At 52.1% G+C, this 20,766-nt stretch overlaps 9 protein-coding genes across 9 annotated transcripts; 6 read left to right on the forward strand and 3 right to left on the reverse strand.

The window, feature by feature from the left end:
* Positions 1-715: 715 nt before the first annotated feature.
* On the forward strand, positions 716-2,917 carry M406DRAFT_327167 (ankyrin; the record flags this gene model as incomplete). The annotated part of the gene is made up of 2 exons (XM_040920175.1): positions 716-1,056; positions 1,147-2,917. The coding sequence occupies 2 exons, from the start codon at positions 716-718 to the stop codon at positions 2,915-2,917; spliced, it is 2,112 nt and encodes a 703-aa protein (XP_040779710.1).
* A 1,584-nt stretch (positions 2,918-4,501) lies between these two features.
* Positions 4,502-5,371, forward strand: M406DRAFT_354996 (uncharacterized protein). Its single transcript, XM_040923053.1, has 3 exons — positions 4,502-4,788; positions 4,881-4,977; positions 5,057-5,371. The coding sequence occupies exons 1-3, from the start codon at positions 4,617-4,619 to the stop codon at positions 5,202-5,204; spliced, it is 417 nt and encodes a 138-aa protein (XP_040779711.1). The 5' UTR covers positions 4,502-4,616; the 3' UTR covers positions 5,205-5,371.
* A 335-nt stretch (positions 5,372-5,706) lies between these two features.
* M406DRAFT_337116 (uncharacterized protein) lies at positions 5,707-7,731 on the reverse strand (the record flags this gene model as incomplete). The annotated part of the gene is made up of 3 exons (XM_040921218.1): positions 5,707-6,607; positions 6,698-7,615; positions 7,709-7,731. The coding sequence occupies 3 exons, from the start codon at positions 7,729-7,731 to the stop codon at positions 5,707-5,709; spliced, it is 1,842 nt and encodes a 613-aa protein (XP_040779712.1).
* A 1,406-nt stretch (positions 7,732-9,137) lies between these two features.
* On the forward strand, positions 9,138-11,044 carry M406DRAFT_337117 (uncharacterized protein; the record flags this gene model as incomplete). The annotated part of the gene is made up of 2 exons (XM_040921219.1): positions 9,138-10,878; positions 11,028-11,044. 2 exons carry the CDS (start codon positions 9,138-9,140, stop codon positions 11,042-11,044), a joined length of 1,758 nt encoding a protein of 585 aa, XP_040779713.1.
* Positions 11,045-11,939: 895 nt separating this feature from the next.
* On the forward strand, positions 11,940-13,861 carry M406DRAFT_337118 (FAD/NAD(P)-binding domain-containing protein; the record flags this gene model as incomplete). Its single annotated transcript, XM_040921220.1, has 4 exons — positions 11,940-11,973; positions 12,071-12,202; positions 12,290-12,349; positions 12,420-13,861. 4 exons carry the CDS (start codon positions 11,940-11,942, stop codon positions 13,859-13,861), a joined length of 1,668 nt encoding a protein of 555 aa, XP_040779714.1.
* A 606-nt stretch (positions 13,862-14,467) lies between these two features.
* On the forward strand, positions 14,468-15,259 carry M406DRAFT_355004 (carbonic anhydrase; the record flags this gene model as incomplete). Its single annotated transcript, XM_040923054.1, has 3 exons — positions 14,468-14,752; positions 14,833-15,000; positions 15,071-15,259. Coding segments are annotated over exons 1-3 (504 nt in total), but the record flags the coding sequence as incomplete, so codon positions are not given.
* Positions 15,260-15,838: 579 nt separating this feature from the next.
* Positions 15,839-16,768, reverse strand: M406DRAFT_327173 (uncharacterized protein; the record flags this gene model as incomplete). Its single annotated transcript, XM_040920176.1, has 2 exons — positions 15,839-16,552; positions 16,658-16,768. 2 exons carry the CDS (start codon positions 16,766-16,768, stop codon positions 15,839-15,841), a joined length of 825 nt encoding a protein of 274 aa, XP_040779716.1.
* Positions 16,769-17,748: 980 nt separating this feature from the next.
* On the reverse strand, positions 17,749-18,677 carry M406DRAFT_355005 (Phospholipase/carboxylesterase; the record flags this gene model as incomplete). The annotated part of the gene is made up of 3 exons (XM_040923055.1): positions 18,287-18,677; positions 18,168-18,200; positions 17,749-18,102 (listed from the first exon to the last, which is right to left on the reverse strand). Coding segments are annotated over exons 1-3 (582 nt in total), but the record flags the coding sequence as incomplete, so codon positions are not given.
* Positions 18,678-19,169: 492 nt separating this feature from the next.
* On the forward strand, positions 19,170-20,363 carry M406DRAFT_44731 (uncharacterized protein; the record flags this gene model as incomplete). Its single annotated transcript, XM_040924256.1, has 4 exons — positions 19,170-19,211; positions 19,281-19,453; positions 19,552-20,037; positions 20,225-20,363. The coding sequence occupies 4 exons, from the start codon at positions 19,170-19,172 to the stop codon at positions 20,361-20,363; spliced, it is 840 nt and encodes a 279-aa protein (XP_040779718.1).
* Between the last annotated feature and the right edge of the window lie 403 nt (positions 20,364-20,766).

A 20,766-nucleotide genomic window follows, 5' to 3' on the forward strand; every position in this document is an offset into this window, starting at 1 on the left:
AAGGTGCTGCATTTCTACAAATCTTCGACAAGGGAGGAAGAGAGATGGAAAGAATGGCAGGGTCGAATCCAGAGCGGTGAGTATTTTTGAATGGGGCTTTGTCCTTGGATTATTATGACTGACTCTTAATTTTAATCACTAGGCCATAATCTTCGCGACAAGATATTGGAATGGCTCATGCCCGTGTTCTACAATATGCTTGACACCCAGAGAGACAACTTACGACAACGCCAAGCTGAGACAGGGAAATGGATTTTGGAAACGACCCAGTACGAGAATTGGAAAGGGCACACATTGAAGGACGAGGTCCCTCGTTATTTATGGTGCTACGGAAAACGTGAGGCCTCACCGTGCTGATTTAAGAGATGATAGCTAACGCGACTGGTCCTTCGGCAAATGACAGCGGGAGTTGGCAAAACGATTCTCTCGTAAGCAGTTGCCGCACCTCACACCGGAGTACGAACAGCCACTGACAAGATTTCAGTTCAAGTCACCATTGAAGACCTCCAGAACACCATCCTGGAGCCATCCGTCGCTGTTGCATACATATTCTGCAAACACCTGGATCAGCAGACGTCTTCAAGCCTCATGCTCAACTTTGGTCTCACAACTCGCCCACCAAAGGCACCAATTTTCCAAGGTAGTAATCAATGCCGCCCAAAGGTGCCTATCTCATGACCCGCCCATTGTCCCAGATGACATAGAGATCAAAAACATGCTCATTGCCGAGACTGCTCAATTCAAGCAAGTGTTTTTTGTCATCGATGCTCTAGACGAGCGACTTGATCATGGCCACGCGTACGCGTTGCTGTCAACTCTGTCAGCAACTAAAGCCAGCGTCCTGATCACTTCTCGAGATATCGGATCTATCAGCGAATTTCTCACCGAGACTGGTGCTGAAATGTTGGAAGTGTCGGCCCAGCCTGACGATCTGAGGGAGTATCTCAACTACCGGTTCACGGAGCCTCAAGCGTACGAGTTCTCCGTGATTGTGAGGAAAGTAGCCCGCTTGCAGGCTGATATAGTGGAAGCTCTTCTATCAAAAGCACTTGGCATGTAAGTCGTTTCCACACATGCATTTATTCATGAGTTTTTCAGGGCGCCGTATATCGATAGCCCCATTTTTTCGACCACTAACTTGGTCAGGTTTCTATTGCCACGAATGCATATGGATCTGCTCATCGACACCGTGAAGAACTATCCAACAGAGAATACCATCCGGCAGACCATCAAAGAGATTGACAAATTGCCTTCTGGGCTGCAAAATACTTATGATGAGTATACGGCCAGGATCCTTCGAGGACAATCAGCCGAGCATGCCAAGGATGTCCTAGCCTGGGTCATTTATGCAAAACGGCCCTGCCCGATACGAATAATTCAAGAGGCCATTTCTTTGCAGCGCCACGGAAACAGGATCGATGACCGTATCGATGCCAATGATTTGCTGAAAAACTGTATAGGGCTCTTGGCGGAAGAAGTCTCGTCCGACAAGGCAGTCAAATTTGTTCATCCAGACATGGAACGGTACTTCCGTAGCCCGGACAACAACATCAAGATTCAAGAGTGCCTGCCGCAGGGTGAAGAGCGCATAGCTATATCGTGTCTGAGATGCCTGCTCTTGGACAAGTCGCTCGAACTCGAGGATTCTATCTTATGGCCGTATGCCGCAGACCACTGGGCCTTCCATGTCCAGAACAGTCATATGGAACATCACTACTTGACTCAAGATTTCCTGTCACAGTCTGAGAAGGTCAGCGCAGCCATGATGCACATCATCAGTCAGCCTAGCATCATACCGCAGTTTGAATACGATCCAACGCTCAACAAGGCAGAATTCGCCACGATCTGCCAGCATAAGATTCGATCAATTTGCCTTGGATGGCACGCAGCCGCTTTCTTCGGACTCCTGGGGTATCTCCAGAACGCCACTCCAGAAGACATTGAATCTCGGGATGAGAATGGGTGGACTCCACTTTGGTGGGCCATACTGGGGAGACACGACGCCGTGGTAAAGTTCCTGCTGCAGCGTGGCGCAAATGTCGACGTGAGAAGCTGCACACAGGACATGCCGCTTGTCATTTGGATGTTCAGGGTCCAAAGAGTATTCATGAGGGACAGGACCATCGAGAACATCATTTTCATCGATCGCGGATCATTAATATACCATGGAAATGTGCACACTTTGCCCTTGGAGCTATCTTTCCCTAATCTCATGCGCAATCTTTGGTGGAAGACATGGTGGATTACCAACGAAGCTACAGCTCTTAATCTTATTAACAAGATACCAAGAGAGGAGCTGAATGCAACCGATCAGGACGGAAATACAGTCCTCATGACAGTAGCCAGCTTTTGGGATTGGAAGGCCGTGAGCCGGCTGCTGGACCGAGGCGCAGATGTCTCTCTCAAAAATGACTTAGGACAGTCGGCCTTCCGGCGAGGGCTAACAGAACGACGCCAACGCCTCAGTGTGAGAGATGTCATACTTCAGGATCAACGCCGTGTTCGTATCGGGGACGACCTGATACTCCCATGTTCGACCACTCTGGATCAATTCAGTTTCGGGATCATAGAACAGACAGTTGAGACGATGCTGGTTCGTCTGGTTCCGGAAGACTTGAATATGGACCGAGCCGGATGTGAAGAAGCATTTCGTCTTGCCATCATTTACCATCATACGCGTATCGTCCACGAGCTCCTCGAGCTCGGTGCTGATCCGAATATGATATTCTGGGAGGATGGGCTGACACCGTTAGGAGCTGCATGCACGCCTATGACCCATATTGTATTCAAGGTTAAGAATGCGATTGTTACCGATCAAACCGTCTTGGACGTTGGGATGAGCATGGTAAAAGAGGACAAGTCCGCTGAGTCTTACCACGAGAGACTTACCTTGATAAAGTTGGCACGAGTTGACTAAACCAATCCCTCTCAGGAACAACCCGCAGAGTACCAGAGGGTGTTACCCTCATCTTTTGAGTCAATTGTACGGTTACTCTTCAACTTCGGAGCCAATTTCGAAGAATCAGGCCCTTCATCTGAAGAAACTCCATTAGCCTTGGCCGCCCAACACAATTTTTTTACCTTGTTTCGGGTCCTCCTTGCGGCAGGCGCTGATTTACGCAAAGTCAACACTTCAATCCTCGAAGAACAGCTCTCGGGCGGTCATCAAGCCATAAGGGATTGGGCCACTTCCACAATGCAGGATTTCCAGGCGCACGACTATTGCCATCTCCTCAGCAGTATTGTCTTCCTATAATACCGTTGAATCTCAGTCCTGGGGCTGCAAGGGCCAGTCTCTATGCTCCCGAGCAATGGACCCCAATGAAAGAGTACGATAAGCATAGCAGGCGGAATCGTCATGCAGAGGCTGAAAGACTGCTCAGTGATATTGAGCGTTCAAAAGAGGGAATGCATGTAGGTCTGCAGGTTTGTCTTCGGCGCGAATTCTGGGCCTTTGGAGGTCGCTCACTATACCAAGAGGCATGCCCCCCTTCAAAACAAGGACAGCTGAGGATCATGCCACGAGACACTATAGCGTTCACGGCGTGTGCATTTCGAGGAATGTATCTCTTATCAGGAAGGTCACGTTTGGGTGGATTGGGACTGATGCAGGAGTTAGGTCTTCGGATGTTTCCGGAGACGAACAGGTGGGTTGGGAAAGGGTTTCATTACTCTCTGATGAGATGGGTTCTAGAAGCAGAGTATCTCAGATGCCTTACTGAGTGAGATCACTAATGATTTAATTGACGAGTAATGATGGACACCAAAGATGTCCATGTCGCCAAGACAAGAAACAGATAAAACAACGATAAAGTTGCATGCACTCTATTATTCAAAATTTTCATCAACTGCCCCATTTGACACCCAGGCCTCTCCCCATATTTCTCTTTTCGATCAACATATCACGACATAATTCTTCACCTGGCCATTCTCAGACCAACCAGGCAATTATCTGCACAACCATTTCTGCACCGTGCATACCGGTGTAGTCAGCCCCTGTAATCCACTACTGTGGTCGCGCAGAAGCGAGGAGCGGCACGCAAGGGAATACGAACCCGCTGCGTCGCCTCAATGACACGTTGGTTGCCTCTTTCTAGACTTATCATCTCACCGAAGAATTCACTAGATCACTGTCTAGCATCCTACTTTTCCCCACCCGTACTGAGATGATCTTTTCTAACGACGGCAGGAGGAGCAGCATGTCGCGCTCTGCGCGAACAAGAGGCCTCGTGCTCTGCATGTACGATGCGCTCGTCATGCCCGAGTCTAGACATGCCAAGCTTACCTCGCGTGCCTTGTTAGGCCAATAGTGCAATGCGCGTGTAACGGGTGGCTTAGAGGTACTCTTGAAAAAAATGAGTGTCTTCTTTTCTGCAGCCCAGTGCGTTGTGCAGATCGGGGAGCTTCGGGGCTGAAGAGGCTGACACCGTTCCAGGTCGAGAAAGTATATGAACCTTTTAAATCCCCCCAACCGTTGAGCTGAAGTTGGCTGCCTGTCTTCAATTCCGAAGCCGTGAACAGGGAGAAATCACATTCTTCCTTCTCAAGTGCCAGACTGATTAGGCCAGGTGGAAATCTCTACACCACTCGTCTCGTTGAGATCCCCTTCTTTACAAATGGCCAAGGGGAAATTCGAAGCTGCTGCGGCTCTCTTGAGCGTATTCGGGAGCCCCCAGATCGAGTTCTGCAACTCGTCTGTTTATGCCGTCGGCCCTGGCTGTCCTGCAGACCCTCCTCTTGCAGGTGGCGGGACTTGCTATAACCTGACAATCTCAACGCCCCAGTGCTGTGAGTCTCGATACATCCTTTTCCTCCTCCTGTTTTTCCATCCCTTTTATCATTGTGATTGAGGGGTTTGCTGACGTCTGCTCGATGAACAGACACTTGGGCAGACTTTCCCGATGCGCCCAGTGACCTGGTGGATGATGTGAACTTTGTCTATGTCCCAGAGAGCTTAGGAGGATGTAACCTCTACAAGTGCGTCTTGTTTGGAGTGCAGAAGCCTGCTTGGGTGTAAATCGTCGTGAGAATACTGACGACTGACGATTTGAATTAGGACGCTGAACTGTACCACCACCCCGGATGAAGAATGGGACGCAGTCGCTTATGGGCTGTTTGATCTTGAGGCAAGGTCTCCTCTTTGTACACGATTTGGGTTTTCCTTCTTCTCTCATTATTCAAACACTAACTTCGTATCTCTCTAGTGCCGCTATCATCTAGCTGGGAATATTCAGAGTTGGGAGTGTGGTTCCTCTGCTTCTTACCGCTAAGAAGCGAGTTTCTATACAAAACATGGGCTAGTATTGACCAAGTGAATTACAAGATCATAGCAGTAGTCGATAAAAGCATAACACACAAATATGTTTCCTTGAATGGCTGAGAACTTGGAGTTCGACAGAAATATACTCTTTCAAAGTGTTGTTGCTGTTGTCTAATGTCTAAGGTGAACGAAACCCTTCCTCTATCTGAAAACTCTCCTATTGCAAGACTTCCCTTCCTCTCCCCTTGACGCCCATCATACCAAAACAGCTTGGGACTGTTGTCAAATCTAAGAGATATTTTACAAGATCCAGTGTTAACAGTTCACCCTATCGAACCACACATTATATCGAATAATGTCTTGTGTCGCCCATTCCAAAAGGCAAAATAGTGATCATCCCACGCATGTCTGATGATGATATTTTCCGTTACCCCAAATCTACTTACTTACGCATAGATTAGCGCCCCTAGAGCAACCTTCAGCCTCCTCCACTTGGAGACAGTGGCCCTCCTCGGACGGCCTGCCTCTACCACCTCAAACAGAAGAGCTCCCTCCTCCTGCTGCTCTCGCAAGACTCTCCCAATCTCCATGTAGCTCTCGACTGCGACGATCATGGGCCGTCTTGACTCGTCGGGCAGCCAATCCATGGTCGGCCTCGCCTCAGTGTAGATGGCAAAGGCGGTATTGAGGAGCCTTTCTCGAAGCGAGACCAGCCTTGCCAGCCTATCCTGCCTCTGGTCGTCCTTGGACATGATGGTGTCCACCACGACCTCGGGCGTCAGGCCGACCTCCACCAGCCACGTCGTCGGCAGATAGACCCGCCCCATGGCCGCGTCCACCGCGATGTCCCGTGCGATATTAACGTACTGCAACGCAATTCCCATCCTTGCTGCGGCCTTGGCTACAGACTTTTGGCGGGTTGGGGTAATGGGTTCCCTGCTGTGGTGCGTGATTAGGGCGAGACAGAGCTCCCCAACCGTCCCGGCGACCCGGCTTCCGTACTCACGCAGGTCGTCTTCGTTGGCTATTGGAAAGTGTCGGCGCTCCTTGGTGTCGTTGTTCAAACGAAACCCTGAGTCCGTCTTGAATCCTTCTAAAAGAAGATAGAATGGTTCAGGGGGCAAAAGGGACGTCGGGAGGTGGGTGAGAGCAGATCGTGCCGAGGCGGGAAATTCGCTCTCGATGTAGGCGCGTATCATGTCAGCCTGCACCGAGGGATCAGTTTCGGACTGCTTGGGCTTATAGACGAGGTCCAAATGGTCCTTAAGCCTGCCGATCCAGGTCGCGGTGGTGAGCCCTTGAGGAGGTTCGTCGACGAGGTCATCAGCCATGCGGCAGTACGAGTACCTGGGATATCATCAAAAGTCAGTCAGTCGTCTCGCTTGGTCCTGGTGTGCAGCAGAGCAGCCTCTACATGGTGACGGTGCCACGCCTTACAGTAATACCAAGTCGATCCTTAGCCGCCCCGTAAAGGTCGAGCTGGCCAGATAAAAGCTCCGACTCTTCCTACAGAGCCGCTCCACCGCCTCCAGAATCCCAGTCACGCGATCGTCTCGCTCCTCAGTCCACTTCATGTACAAGGCCTCCACCAGCATGACAGGTGAAGGACATTCGGGTGCCGACTTGAAGGCATCCGGAAACGCGTCAATGACAGCCAGGGCATTGTCGAAGGCACCTAGCCCAAAGACGATCAGCACGTTGGTAGCGAGGAAGAAGACGGCCTCCTCGATATCCAGGCTCCCTACCAGTATGGTGCCAAGTTTGGTGCCAGACTCGATAGACCACGTGCCTCGGCGCAGCGCGCCCTCGTCCACGGCCCAGAGATACATGGTGGACAGCAGGATCGGGAGAAGAGTGCTCGTGAAGGGCAAGGAGACCATGAACAGACCGCCGAGGCTCCAGGTCAACAAGGCGAATGGGCATGCCCACGCCAGAATCAGACCCAAGTACGTCCCAGGGCCGCCATTGGAGACCAGCCAAAATCCCACCAGGGCGAGGTCCAGGATAGCGACTTGGACCAGCTTGTGCAGCGTTGCCCTAAACCAGGAAGGAGGGCTTAGATAAGCGGCGTGGAGGAGTGGTTTGTTGACGAGATGATACAGCATGGAGGTGATGTAAGTCTGCACGATGAAGAAGAAGAGCTCCTCGGCCGGGATGGCCCAGAAGGTTGGGCCGACGATTGCATCCGGTGGATAGGTCCAGACATGCTGCCGGATGAGATAACTATCCCAGGGTATGGTGGCAACGACGGCGATGGTGATGAGGATGAAGGTCTGATACCAGTGCCGACGAGTAAGAAAAGGAAAGTTGCACAGGGTGAGCAGGGCAGCAACAGGGACCGTAAATTTCAGGTGCCTGTGTGTGCATGGTTAGCTAATGGACCAAGTCGAATATATAAGATGAGGAGAGGAGAAGGAAGAGGAAGAGGAGAGTGAGCGAGAAACGTACACAAGAGCGTAATCGTATGCCATGATGGGTTAGGCGGGGGTGGAGGGTAGAATGCGTTCCAACGATGCTATAAGTACATATTCGGCCAGATCTAGGCTAAACCTATAGTATTTTCGACACTGGTTGGCGGGTTTCCAGATGGTATGCCCAAAGGGTATGAGACCTTGTTGGCTTCGGATTAGCATTTGCATATAGTACTTGTGTGGTCCAAGTACCAGATGGCACTTACAAGACGGGTATTAATCAATCAAATCTCTGGTTACGATGGCAGAAGATTCAGGTCGGATTCCAAGTGCTTGGGTTGGTTGAACATGGGCTCTGCCAAGATGAACGAGCGATGATAAAGCACAAGCGTCTTTGGATTCGTCAGAGGGTGGGAAGCAACACTGGAAAATGTGCTGGAAAGTCGCAAGGATTGGAGGGGAGGAGTGACAGCTTCTTTGGAAGGGCCTAGCAGAACACCATGGAGGGGAAAGAAAAGAGAAAGCGAAAAGACAGGATACAAGGAACGCGTCGTCGTCGTGGTTGTTCTTTCATCTCTAGTGTTCGGTGGATTTGCTCTCTGCGCACAGAAGCTCCGGACACCAGCCTAGTGTTGGACAAGAGCTAATTTAAAGCCCGCAGCGTTGGAATTACTGCGCTTCCCAGTTTCAGCCAATGCTGCAGTGGCTCCAGTATTTATTTATTCAGGCGTTCTAGCTTGCCTTTCATTCCTTGTTCAACGACTTGGTAACCATTTTTCCTCCCTCCAACGCCGGCAAATTACCAAGCACGAAACCATGAAGTCAATTCAATTTTTTATTTATTTATGTACTCATGTTCAAAATCACGACCGGGAAAACTAATAAACGCCTTCTTCTTTGTTCCATAATTCACACCGTAGACTTGCAATCGTACCTCGGAACATGTTTCAAGGCCGGATATTACGGGATTACTTCCCACGCCTCTCTCGTTTAATCTCTCTCTCTCTCACAACAAGTGGTGATGTCATGACTATGGTGATGTCGCCCAAATCCTAGGCAGGCCACATGGAGACTCGGCACAATCATTCATTAGCCTCCCCAATAGTACTACTATAGTGTTTACAGGGCCTTATCATGGTATAAACTGCCGTAGTGCTACCGTAGCATGGTATGGCCACGCCCATGATTCACTGCTGCAGCAAGTACAATGGCTCCGTGCGTTGTCTGATTAATTATTGTGCAGATTAATGGCTTTCCTAGTATTATAGTCATTCTCAGCCATCAGTACTCGTCCTGTTTATTGTACACGTTGGTTACGCTCGAGTCCCAGGTCTTGTGCTTTCTCTATTGCTAATACTGTTCACAGCTCGCAAACCCACTGACATAAGGTTGTTGCGTGGATCATCAGTGATTAAGTACCCAAGATTGTCCCAGAACCGGGCTCAGAAGGTGCTTTTTTGTCAGTAATGATGAAAAGGCAGCCGGCTCCCAAGACAGCCGTGGTCATCGGTGCGGGCGCAGGTGGCGTTGGCACGGCGGCCAGGCTGGCCAAGGCTGGGTACAAAGTGACCGTCGTGGAGAAGAACGACTTCATTGGTGGGCGGTGCAGCCTTCTCTACTCGGCACCCACAAGCAGTAGTGGCCAGCCGGCGCAGCAATATCGGTTCGACCAGGGGCCCTCGCTCCTCTTGCTGCCCAAGCTCTTCCGCGAGACCTTCCACGACCTGGACACCAGCCTGGAGGCCGAGGGCGTGGACCTGCTCCGGTGCCCGACCAACTACCAGATCTTCTTCCACGACGGGCATGTCTTCAGGCCGTGTACCGACCTCGCCTCCATGAAGGCCCAGATCGAGCACTACGAGGGCAAGGAGGGCTTCGAGTCGTACCTGGCCTGGATGGCCGAGTCGCACCGGCATTATGAGCTGAGTGTAGAGCACGTGCTGCACAAGAACCACGACAGCATCAGGACCGTGCTCACGCCCTTCTTTGCCCTGATGGCGCTGAGGCTGCACCCCTTCGAGAGCATCTGGAGCCGCGCGAGCAGGTACTTCAAGACCGAGAGGCTGAGGCGGGTGTTTACCTTCGCGACCATGTACATGGGCATGAGCCCGTTTGATGCGCCGTCGACGTACTCGCTGCTGCAGTACACGGAGGCCGCCGAGGGGATCTGGTACCCTCGCGGTGGCTTCCAGACCGTGCTGGCGAGGCTGGTCGGTGTGGGTGTGCGATTAGGCGTAAACTACCGGCTTTCCTCGCCCGTGAAAAGAATATTGACAAGTCCAGATGGGCAGACTGCGACCGGCGTGATGCTGGAGAGCGGCGAGGCGGTGCTGGCGGATACTGTGGTCGTCAATGCAGATCTGGTGTACGCATACAGCAATCTTTTTCCTGGCGGGAGTGGCACGAACGATGCGAAAGAAGAAGACACGTTGAAGTCCACTGCTTCTTCTCCTTCTTCTTACTCGGCTACTGCTGCTGCTGCTGCTGCCACCAAGGCCATCTCGACCTACGCCAAGTCTCTCCGCAAGAGGGACGCCTCCTGCTCCTCCATCTCCTTCTACTGGAGCCTGTCTCGCAAGGTGCCCGAGCTGGGCGTGCACAACATCTTCCTGGCAGACGAGTACAAGGAGTCCTTCGACGCCATCTTCAAGAGACAGACTCTCCCAGAGGACCCGAGCTTCTACGTCAACGTGCCCAGCCGCATCGACCCAAGCGCAGCACCCGAGGGCTGCGACGCCGTCATCGTCCTCGTGCCAGTGGGCCACCTCGTCGCAACTGAGGGCAAGGAAGATGACGAGCAGCAGCAGTACTGGGACACCGTCGTGTCGCGCGCCCGTTCGGCTGTGTTCGCCACCATCCGCGCCAGGACAGGCAGCGCCGCCCTCGAGGAGTCCATCATCGACGAGATGGTCAATACGCCACAGACGTGGCAGGAAAGGTTCAACCTCGACAAAGGCGCCATCCTGGGCCTGAGCCACAACTTTTTCAACGTGCTCTGCTTCCGGCCCTCGATCCGTGCCAGGGCCCTGCGGGGCGCGTACTTTGTTGGTGCAAGCACATATCCTGGCACCGGCGTGCCCATCGTGCTGGCTGGTGCCAAAATCACGGCCGAGGAGATCCTGCGGGATGCGGGCGTCGAGATACCGTGGAAGGACAAGGAGCCCGCTATCCAGGATCGTGGTGTGCCACAGGAGGGTGGACGGGCTGGTCCCTTGGATCGCATGGGGCGCAGGACATTTGTCGACGAGATTGTGCTGTTGATTGTGGCTTCTTTGGTGATCATTGGTGCGGTTTTGGTCATGAGTAAAGGCCTGGGGTCTTCCTATGTGCTCCAAGACTGGTAAACTAGGTTCCAGAATTTAGAGTCAAGTAGATGATATAGAGCGAGATATGAAAAAAGCACTGAACTGTATGGTTGCCTCTTGTGGCCTGTTTACCTTGATGAAAACTGCGATAGAAGAGTGTTCAATACGCATTGTTTGACGAACTGACAGTGCTTACAATGCATGCTCAGCATCAAGTCTCGATATGAAGAGGAGGCATGCATGTGTCAGTAGGTCACCAGCCCTTCGCACAACTATCTTTCAACATTCTGTGCTCTCCCTCAGTCCGTCCAAGTTTGCGTTACCTGTCTCTCAACGCACCAACCGGCTTCAAGGCCTCGGTGTTTGGATCCCGAAATTTCCTCGTGGTTGGGCCTAATTGACAACAACGGTGCTGGATCTACTAAGTAATTGACAGAGGAGATGTGCACAATATGCCCAGGCCATGATCTTAGAGCCTGGCCGACACCTTTTGCCAACCAGTGATCCTGTCGAAATATTGATTACCCAGAGCTGGGGTATTTCCGTATGATGCAGAAGCAAAGGCACAGAACGATAATAAGCGACACCTATGGATAATCCCAAGCCATTATGATATACGGCCCTGTGTGATGTTAAATCCTTTATTTCCAAGATGCGGAAGCATTCCGCCCTCTTGTACGCAGCTGGGATCTATATTTACCAACAGACCAGCATGACAATAGCTAGTGTGGCAGCTCTTTACCTCTTTCGGTATGTGTGTTCCTTATTCTGATTGGTGTTGTCAGACTTTATGAGATGAGATCGGCTGCTGCGCCGCAGTAAGCTGCTGACGAGAGCATGCCAACGGTCCCTTCAAAGGAGGTCCATTATCCTACCAGACCAGGAGCCAAAGTAACATTCTACGTTACACCATAGAATAATTTACACAGTCTCTAAGGAGTCATGTCCATCGTGACACGCACCATGCCTAAAGCCACTGTAGCTGTTGTTGGTGCTGGTGAGTTCTCTCCCATTGGCTCGCATCCCATAATTCATTTACGCAACGGCGCTGTCCATTGGAGATTGATACCACAGTCATGTTAACCGTCAAACAGGCCCTTGCGGACTCTCGATGTTGAAGCAGCTGCGCGAAGATGGCTTCTCCGTCACGGGATTCGAGCGCCGAGAAAGGGTTGGTGGTCTCTGGGCATACTCGGAGGACCCTTCCCACACGACTGCATTGCCCAGTAAGTATCTCTCTGTTTCCTTACCTCGATGAACTCTTCTGCCGCTAGAAGAACGATCATCACTAACGCTTAATATGCTGCTCGCAGGGACTGTCGCCAACCTGAGCAAGTACACATGTGGCTTCAGTGATTATCCGATGCCAGAAAGTAAGTAGATTCCTCAGAAACGTAGAAGAAAACGCAGATAAGCACGGAGACTGAACAACAATCTCTGCAGGATACCCTATATTCTTGAGATCAGACCAGTTCCGGGAGTATTGTGAGGACTACGCCCGTCACTTTGACACGTTGAAGGACTGGGTCTTCAACACATCTGTCAAAAAGGCATCCCGCAATGCAGACGACACCAAGTGGTGTCTCGAGGTCGACACAAAAGGCGGCCAAGGTCCCCAGACACTCGAGTTCGACAAGGTCGTCTTTTCCCACGGCTACCAGACGAGGGCAAACATACCTCAGTTTGAGGGGCAGGATCAGTTCGAGGGCCTCATCATACACTCACAACAGTACCGAAAGCCCGACGCCTTCGCCAACAAGCGCGTCATCGTCCTGGGCCTCTCCTCGACCTCTGCCGACATCCTGCCCGACATCCTGCCCCATGCTGCACACCCCGTGTACGCTGCCCACCGGCGCGGGGCCGTCCCCTTCCGCAGGTTTCGAAAAGGTGTGCCGACCGACGCACTGGCGACCTGGCGGCGGCGGCAGATCACCCACTCTCTACAAGCCCACCTCCCCAACTTTGCCCGCGTCTGTGGCGACCTGGCCGTCAAGCTCTACATCAGGCTCTCGTACCCAAACCTGGACCCCGAGTGGCGCCTCACCGACATCGCCAGCATCGCGCTCAAGGTGCCTGGCGCCCTCGCCTTCGACAGCGTGCTGCCCTGCCTGCGCGACGGCAGCATCCAGTCCGTGCACGGCATCAAGAGGTTCCTGGGCCCCAAGAAGGTCGAGCTCCTGGACGGGATGGTGCTGGACGACATCGACGCCGTCATCATGTGCACGGGGTACAGCGCCGACTTCAGTGTCGTGGGGCCTGACGCCCTGGAGACCAGCCTGCCGACCGCACACGGATATGCTGCTGCTGCTACACAATCCGAGGGCGGCGGTCGTGGTGACGTCGAAATGTACCGCCTGTGGATGAACATCTTCCCTCCCAAATACGCCGACTCGCTCGCGATGCTGTGCTACTCGGCCTTTGGCAAGTCCAACGGCTTCAGCTTCGCCGACGTCACCTCCATGGCCGTGTCCAATGTCTTCCGAGGCGCACACCCTCTGCCGTCACGCGCCGAGATGGAAAGGTGGGTGGACGAGCACCAGGCCTGGGTCGCGTCGCGCTGGAAGCTGGACCACAGCATCGACACGAGCATGGTCAGGCAGTGGGAGTACCAGCGGTGGCTGCACGACGCCGCGGGCACCGGCATGGAGAACCTGAGCTGGATGGGCTGGAAGGGCTGGAAGTTCTGGTGGAAGGACAGGAAGATGTACAACCTGATGGCCAACGGGATCGAGTCGGCGCACATGTACCGGTATTTCGAGACGGGCAAGAGACGAACGTGGGACGGGGCCAGGGAGGCCATCCTGAAGCTGGACGAGGAGAGGAAGAGGGTGCTGCCTGTCACGCCGGAACAAGAGAAGGAGTTTGTGCAAGATATGAAGGGTTGAACATTTTAATGCGTCGGCTTGGTTATACACAAACTTGCTCATGACGCTGAACTCGGGATGCCCTGGCCAATGCTGGTCTTGCTACTCTCTGTCCAATCACTAATCATCCGAGACCGCGTGCGTGAGATAACAAAAAATCACTCTAGAACATTCCAATTGCATCCTTCAATTCAATTCCACATATTCATTTCCCTTCAACTTTATCGAGGCAGATCAGAAATCCAGGCATGAAAGCAGGCATCAAGCAAAGCCTCGCGTCTGCAGTGCAGGTGGTTGAGTAATCAAAACCAGGGGGTCCCCTCCGATGGCTTGCGGTAGTTAGTTACATGGCGTCAATGGCGACGGCGCATCTTACTGCTTTGTCACCAGCGGCTTTCCATTAATTACTTGATATACAAGAAAATGGGTGTGGGAGAACTCCTCAACTCCCCAAGAAGTAATCATGTCGTTTGAGATGTAATTATGTTTGAAGATGACTCTAGGACGTGTGTGATCACTCATCAACAATGACACGACACATCGCCACGCAGGTTTGGGAGGGACGTGAGACCTGGCATCAGTCGAAAGCACAAGAATATATAATGTTCATTTCTTGCCTGTCTAGAGATTTGAGGGCAGTTTTCAATCACAGATCAAAGCCTCGACTTCAACTAAGCATCTGCAGACATTTGCATCGGAATCTCCTGACCATTTTCCTACTCCATCATTACATAGACACATCTCGCTTCAGCCAGCTGCCCATCATGTCTACACAATATTCTGGTTTCGTCCCCGAGTGGCTGGAGAACAACAAAGTCTTCGCCAGGGACAAGTTCCCTAACCTGCCGGCACCATGGCACATGACCGACCGACGTCAAGCACTCACAGAGAGCGGCATGATGACTCTCGTGTGTATGTAGCCTTCCTCTTCTCTCGATCTTCCTCTCGACTTGACTGACAAAAGGTGTGCTCTCTGCAACTTGACAAAACAGTGACTTGCCTTGACCCGCGCTGTGTGCCCGAGACCTTCTTTGGGCCCGACTATGTAGGAGCCACCTTCCGCAACGCTGGAGGCCGGGCTACGGACGACGCTATCCGCAGCTTGACCTTGCTGAAGGCTCTCGGCGGGCTGAAGACCATTGCCGTCGTCCACCACAACGGTAGGTGATCTTTACACTCCGTTACACCCCAAACACTTGCGTTGCCCCAGATCTGACCATCCATTATTAGATTGCGGCGTCATGCACGTAACCTCAGAGGATATCGTCAGCAAGGTGGCGCAGGATGGTGCTGTGGCCAAGGCAGACGCTGAGAAGACCGACTATAAGCTGTTCACCACCGACCAGCTCGAGGAGTCGGTCCGGGAGGACGTTCGTACCTTGAGAAATGTCCCGACCTTGGCTGGCATCAATGTCTACGGCTTCAAGCTGGACACCTTCACTGGAGAGGTCGAGCCAGTGGAGGCATGAGCACAATCCCGTGCACAATGCGGTATGAATGTTTCTGGAAGGGCAGAACTTTGTCATCAGGAGATACACGTGCCTGTTTGATTAGAAGCACACTCGTTCATAGAAGTAGGAAGGATTACTTTGCTTTTGAATCATTCCTCAATTGACTCGCCCTTGTTAGCCGTCTGCTCTCTTCGTTGCTTTCTTTACGTTGATGATTTTATTCCCTCTCCGAGTGCTCAACTGCACCCTGGAACTTATGAAAGACATCGAGGCATGGTTTGGCTTGTACCTTGCTGCTGTATATCAGTAGCTAATGGCCCCAAGAATACATAGGTATCTAATAAGTAGGTCTTTGCCAGACAATCTTCATCTTTGGTAGCAGTCTCGTAGCTCTGTAGGCACATTGGTACCTTTGTAAAGAGCTGTAGTAAGTCGAAGTTTGTTTGCCTCAAGGCTTTCGAGTGCAGATCTCTATGGGGTACGACCTGAAAGAGTCATGTATTCTATTGCTCCATAATTTCTGCACATACATGGAGGGAGAAAAGCATCAGTCCAGCAGGGTGAGGCCGTGCGCCATGAGCTCCTTACTGATGCAAAGGGGGGCCTTGCCGGTCTCCATGACAAAATCCTGGAGCAGCGCGATCTCCTGGGTTGAAATTTCTCGGAAAAGCTGGATCCTATGCTGAAGCTCAGAACAGAGTTGGAGTTTCTGAAGGAGAGACGGTGCCTGCGTGCCCTTCAGCTGTAGGGGACGGAAGATTAGAGGAGATGAAGTATCAGCAGCACGCTCCTGCAGCTCATCCTGATCGGCAGTAAAAGGAGACAACACAGCAGTATCCTCCTGCAGCTCGTCAAAATTGATGGTGAATGGAGACTGGGGGCTAACAGCACCATTTCGCAGCTCGTTGTGATTTATAGTGAATTGAGAGGAGGGGCCAGCAAGACCATCCTGCAGCTCGCCGTGATTGGCAATGAAAGAGGAAGGGGCAGCAGCACCATCCTGCAGCCCGTCAGATTTGATGATGAGCGGAGACGAGGAGGTAGCAGTACCCTCTTGCGACTCTCCAAAGTTGACGGCAGAGGGAGATGAAAGGTCAACAGCTCTCTCCTGCAGCTCGCCTTGGACGCTGTGGAATGGAAATGGAGCAGCAGTAATGCTCTCCTTATTATGGCCAACCCCAGTGCACAGTTGGAAACACATATATCTCTGTTGGGCTGCACTGGCAGACATGTGTTCCATGTCTTTGGCAACACCCTCCCACTGTTTGTTATGTTCATCCAAGTTAGTCACAGGTCTATAGTCTTGACAGAATCAAAAGAGGCTGGAAGAAGGCCCTAGGGAGGGGGGTCGAGAGGAGGAACATACGTCAATCTCCTCGTTCTTGGGCATGGTCTTGGAATGCTTCATTATCATGGCTAGGAAACGGATCTGGTCTCCGTTGAAGCCTCCAAACGCAGGAATAGGTCCAGAAGACATCCTGATGCTGCAGTGATTGGTATGCGTGGTCAGTATCATATGGTGCAAGAAGGGCTGTGTGCATCAAGAGATGTGTAGCTGGAGAAGCACTGAGCCCCCTCCGAACACCAGTACAGATGCATGTAGGGGTAAGCAGGGAGGGGTGCCAAAGGTGATCCATCAATAATAGGCATTGTTAGGAAATGGTTTGAAGGAGAGGCTAAGAGAGGCTAGTATGGTAGGGCATCGAAAGTGGTCGAGAAATGCTTGGATACTCACTAGAATGCGCGTGGCCGTGGTTAGATTTCAGGCCAGCTGGCTGAGACTTCCATCAAGAGGAGGCTGAGGGAAGGCTGGAGATATCATTACCCTGATTTGAGTTGTGCTTTGTCTGAAGACAAGATGGTAGTCTACAACAATGGATGATGGGCAAAAGATCGGATGGGGATTCTTGCTGGTCGACGGGTGCAAGGGAAAGAGTCGAAAGGAAGAAGGTGGGGCAGTCAGAATAGATTGCACAAGTGATAAAAGAAATCTCGAGTGTGTTGAGGTCCCAGATCAAGAGGCTGCGCTCCAGCCAGTCCCTGATTAGGATTAGCGGCTAGGCCTCCAGAAGGTAGTGTTGATTTTGGTCTGCTATTGAAAAGGAAAGAACGAGTCTATCAGGAGCTACCTGGTCTATCTCATTGATAAATAACCCTTGACCAGACCTAAACCTTAACTCTTGCGCTAGCTGTACAGATATTGTTTATAAGATCCTTCAGAGCTCTGATCTGCCTTCATCAGCTGTTTTTGCAGCTGTGCTATCACCTTTGGGGGGCAGCTTTGCTTTCAAGAAAGCCTCTACATCGTCAAGCTCCTCGAGTGCAGCTGAGTGGCCAAGGCCGCTGAAAAAAAAGTGTTAGCCAGACTGGTTCAGGTGCAGAGAATATGGATGGGAACGTAGCGACATACGGATAGATCTTGTGGGTGACGTTCAGCCCGGTGGTATTCAACACCTGGTAGCTGAGCAGGCTCAACTCAGGTCTGACGAGGGGATCCGAATCGCCCTGGCACATTAAAATCGGCGTGTTCTCGTTCATCTTGGGCCCGGCATTCAAGGCCTCGCGAAACGTCTTGCTAAGGAGCAGCCATCCAGACATGGAGACGATGGCTGCCAGCTTGACCTTGGACATCAGGCCGGTGTAGATAGACATGGCACCACCCTGGCTAAACCCGCCGAGGACGATACGGTCTGCCGGTATACCTGCATCAATCTCTTGCTGGACGAGGGAATTAAGGTACTCTGCGGAAGCCTTGATGCCTTGTTCATCCTCATTCTCCCGCATGCTCTCGACACCTCCATTTAGAACTTTCTGTGCCATTTCATTGTCAGTCAGGGAGGAACCACCGTTGCTAGCAGGAGATGAATACTACTCACAATGTCAAACCAACCTGGCATCTGATAGCCGCCCTGCAGAAGAGGTGTCAGCGTATATGGAATCAAGACAAGATGATCTTGTAGCCCCGAAATGGGTTGGCTCGGCAGCGTCTGCTCACATTGCAGGTGATAGGTATGACGGGGGCATGAGGCAGCACAAACTTGACCTCGTCAAGTCTCTCCCTCCGCCGCCAGTTCTCCACGCTTGGAGCCCATCCGTGTCCAGTGTCTCCCAGACCGTGAGAGAAGATGACTGTCGCTGTGTGTGTCTTGACAGCCGGGAAAACGAGAGGAGCCTTGTAGCGCAACGCCATATTGACGAGCCCTGTCTCTCGGTGGTTTGCAGGTTGAAGTCGTCGAGGTCAAGGACACGGGCCGAGGTCCGGCAGTTAATATCGGATGATTTCGAGCGCCTTATTCGCGATCCGATGCTTCGAGTGGAGCACACAGGTCTTCGGAAAGTCTATTTCTCTTCTCGGACCTGGAGTGTCTTGCTGGATGTGAACGTGAGCCCTGTCAACTCTCGGTCGAAGTGGGTTTCTGACCTGTCGCCGGAAGCTGCACCGCGCCCCCAGAGCCGCAAACTCGGACCTGTGGGCTCCGTAACTCCGTGACAGGGGCTTTCAGAGGGTGGGGGAACCACCATGTAGGGGTCAGGGATCATCCAGCCATCAACACGATTTCTAAGTTGAGGACCTCGATTAGCTCAGCACTTCAACTCATCCTCATTGAAAAGGGCAGTGCCCAGTGCTTAGATTTGTAAGTCGAGCCATGCTCAGTATGGCTTCATTTCATGTCTTTTTGTGTTCATAAATGGCTTTTCGGGTGTCTACTAGGGCTCTTGTCGCAATCATCTCCATCGTCATCGCCTTAGTGGCTGCTTTTTCATACACTTCGTTCATGCCCGTCCCGGAGCATCTCATGTTTTGGAAGATCTCGAAATTAGCACGATCATTGTCGAAGCACATCTCAGACACACCGCCTTCTGGTGCAAACGTGACGATGTCAGGCAGGGCGCCAGTATATTTCTTTAGCCATGGAGGGGTATGATTTTATTTTTTCTTGTCATGACCAGTTGCCTTTGTTACAAATCCGACTAACGTGGCTCGTCAGCCGAATGTCATGTACGAGAAAGACCATGAGGTCTATCCTGTCCTCCAGAACATTGGCAAGGAAATTACCCAGAAAGTGAAGCCAAAGGCCGTGGTGGTATTCAGCGCCCACTGGCAGGCCAAACCTGATCTCATCCAGGTCAACAATGCACTGATGACCGACCTGATCTACGAGTTCGTCCCGGCCCTTCTTGATTTAGGACCCAGGGTTGACCACTCTTCTCGAAAAGGAAGAAAGACTGTCCGAGGAGGCTGACTGTGTAGATATGCAGCTTTTATGGCTTCCCTGGTTACATGTACCAGGCCACCTACCCAAACCAGGGCAACCCACAGCTGGCCAGTCACATCATCGACCTCCTCTCCTCGGCCGGCATCAGGGCGCAGGGCGTCAAGCGCGGTCTCGACCACGGCGTCTGGGCCGGCTTCCACGTAGCCTTTGATCCCGTCGAGAACCCCCTCAACGTTCCGCTCGTCCAGGTCTCCCTATTCCACTCCGAGGACCCAGACCAGCACTACCGCCTAGGCCAGGCCGTCGCCAGCCTTCGCGACGAGGGCGTTGTCATCATCGGTGCCGGCATGTCAGTGCACAACCTGCGTGATATGTGGAGCATGATGGTGTCCGACGACCCGAAGAAGCCGCGGCCGTATGCCGTCACGTTCGATAATGCGCTGAAGGAGGCCGTGGAGGCTCCTGTCGAGGAGAGACAGATGAGAATGGCCGCCGTCTGCGGTCGCCCGGACGCCAAGCAGGCACACCCGTATGTTTTTTTCTCCTTTTTCCTCTTTCTGGAAACGCGAAGGAAGAAAGAAAGAAAGAAAAGTTCTTCATTCTCTTTCATGGTGCACCCTTGTCTCTTCTCTATTCTGCTAGTTATGAAGGAGAGGAATAATACCTACATCCCTCCGTACCTGGTTGGATGAGTGCTAACCCTCAGCGCTGTTTAGTTGGATGGATCACCTGATGCCCGTTTACGTCGCTGCTGGGGCTGCTGGTCCAGATGTTGGGAAGCAGCTGTGGACGATGCAGGAGGGTTGTTTCGGCTGGGCTCAGTACCGCTTCGGAGACAGTCCAGGGGGAAGTTGAGTGAGAGAGCTTGGGTTCTGCCTCATTGTTCGAATACGCCGTCGAATCATCCTGACACTAGCTAGTAGCAAACCGTGCTCTTTGTAACAGATTCAGGCACAGTGTTCATTTTCGCCCATGTCAGGCTTACCGAGAAGTAGAGATCATCTTCGTTCGAAATCGAGTTAGCATGAGAGAGAGAGAGAGAGAGAGAGAGAGAGAGAGAGAGAGAGAGAGAAGAAAAAGAAGGAAAGACTTGCATTGATCCATTCTACCGTCTCGGTCTCGAAAACATCCGTTTAGCCGAGCCATGGCACGGTATGGGCTGTGACAATCCCTTGCGTCAGAACAACTATCACAGACACACGACAGGCCCAAACTCGACTTTCATCTCGCATTAACCCTAGTGCTGCTGATTTTATGA

The sequence above is a fragment of the Cryphonectria parasitica genome, assembly GCF_011745365.1.
Source record: "Cryphonectria parasitica EP155 unplaced genomic scaffold M406scaffold_2, whole genome shotgun sequence".
Lineage (NCBI taxonomy): Eukaryota > Fungi > Ascomycota > Sordariomycetes > Diaporthales > Cryphonectriaceae > Cryphonectria > Cryphonectria parasitica.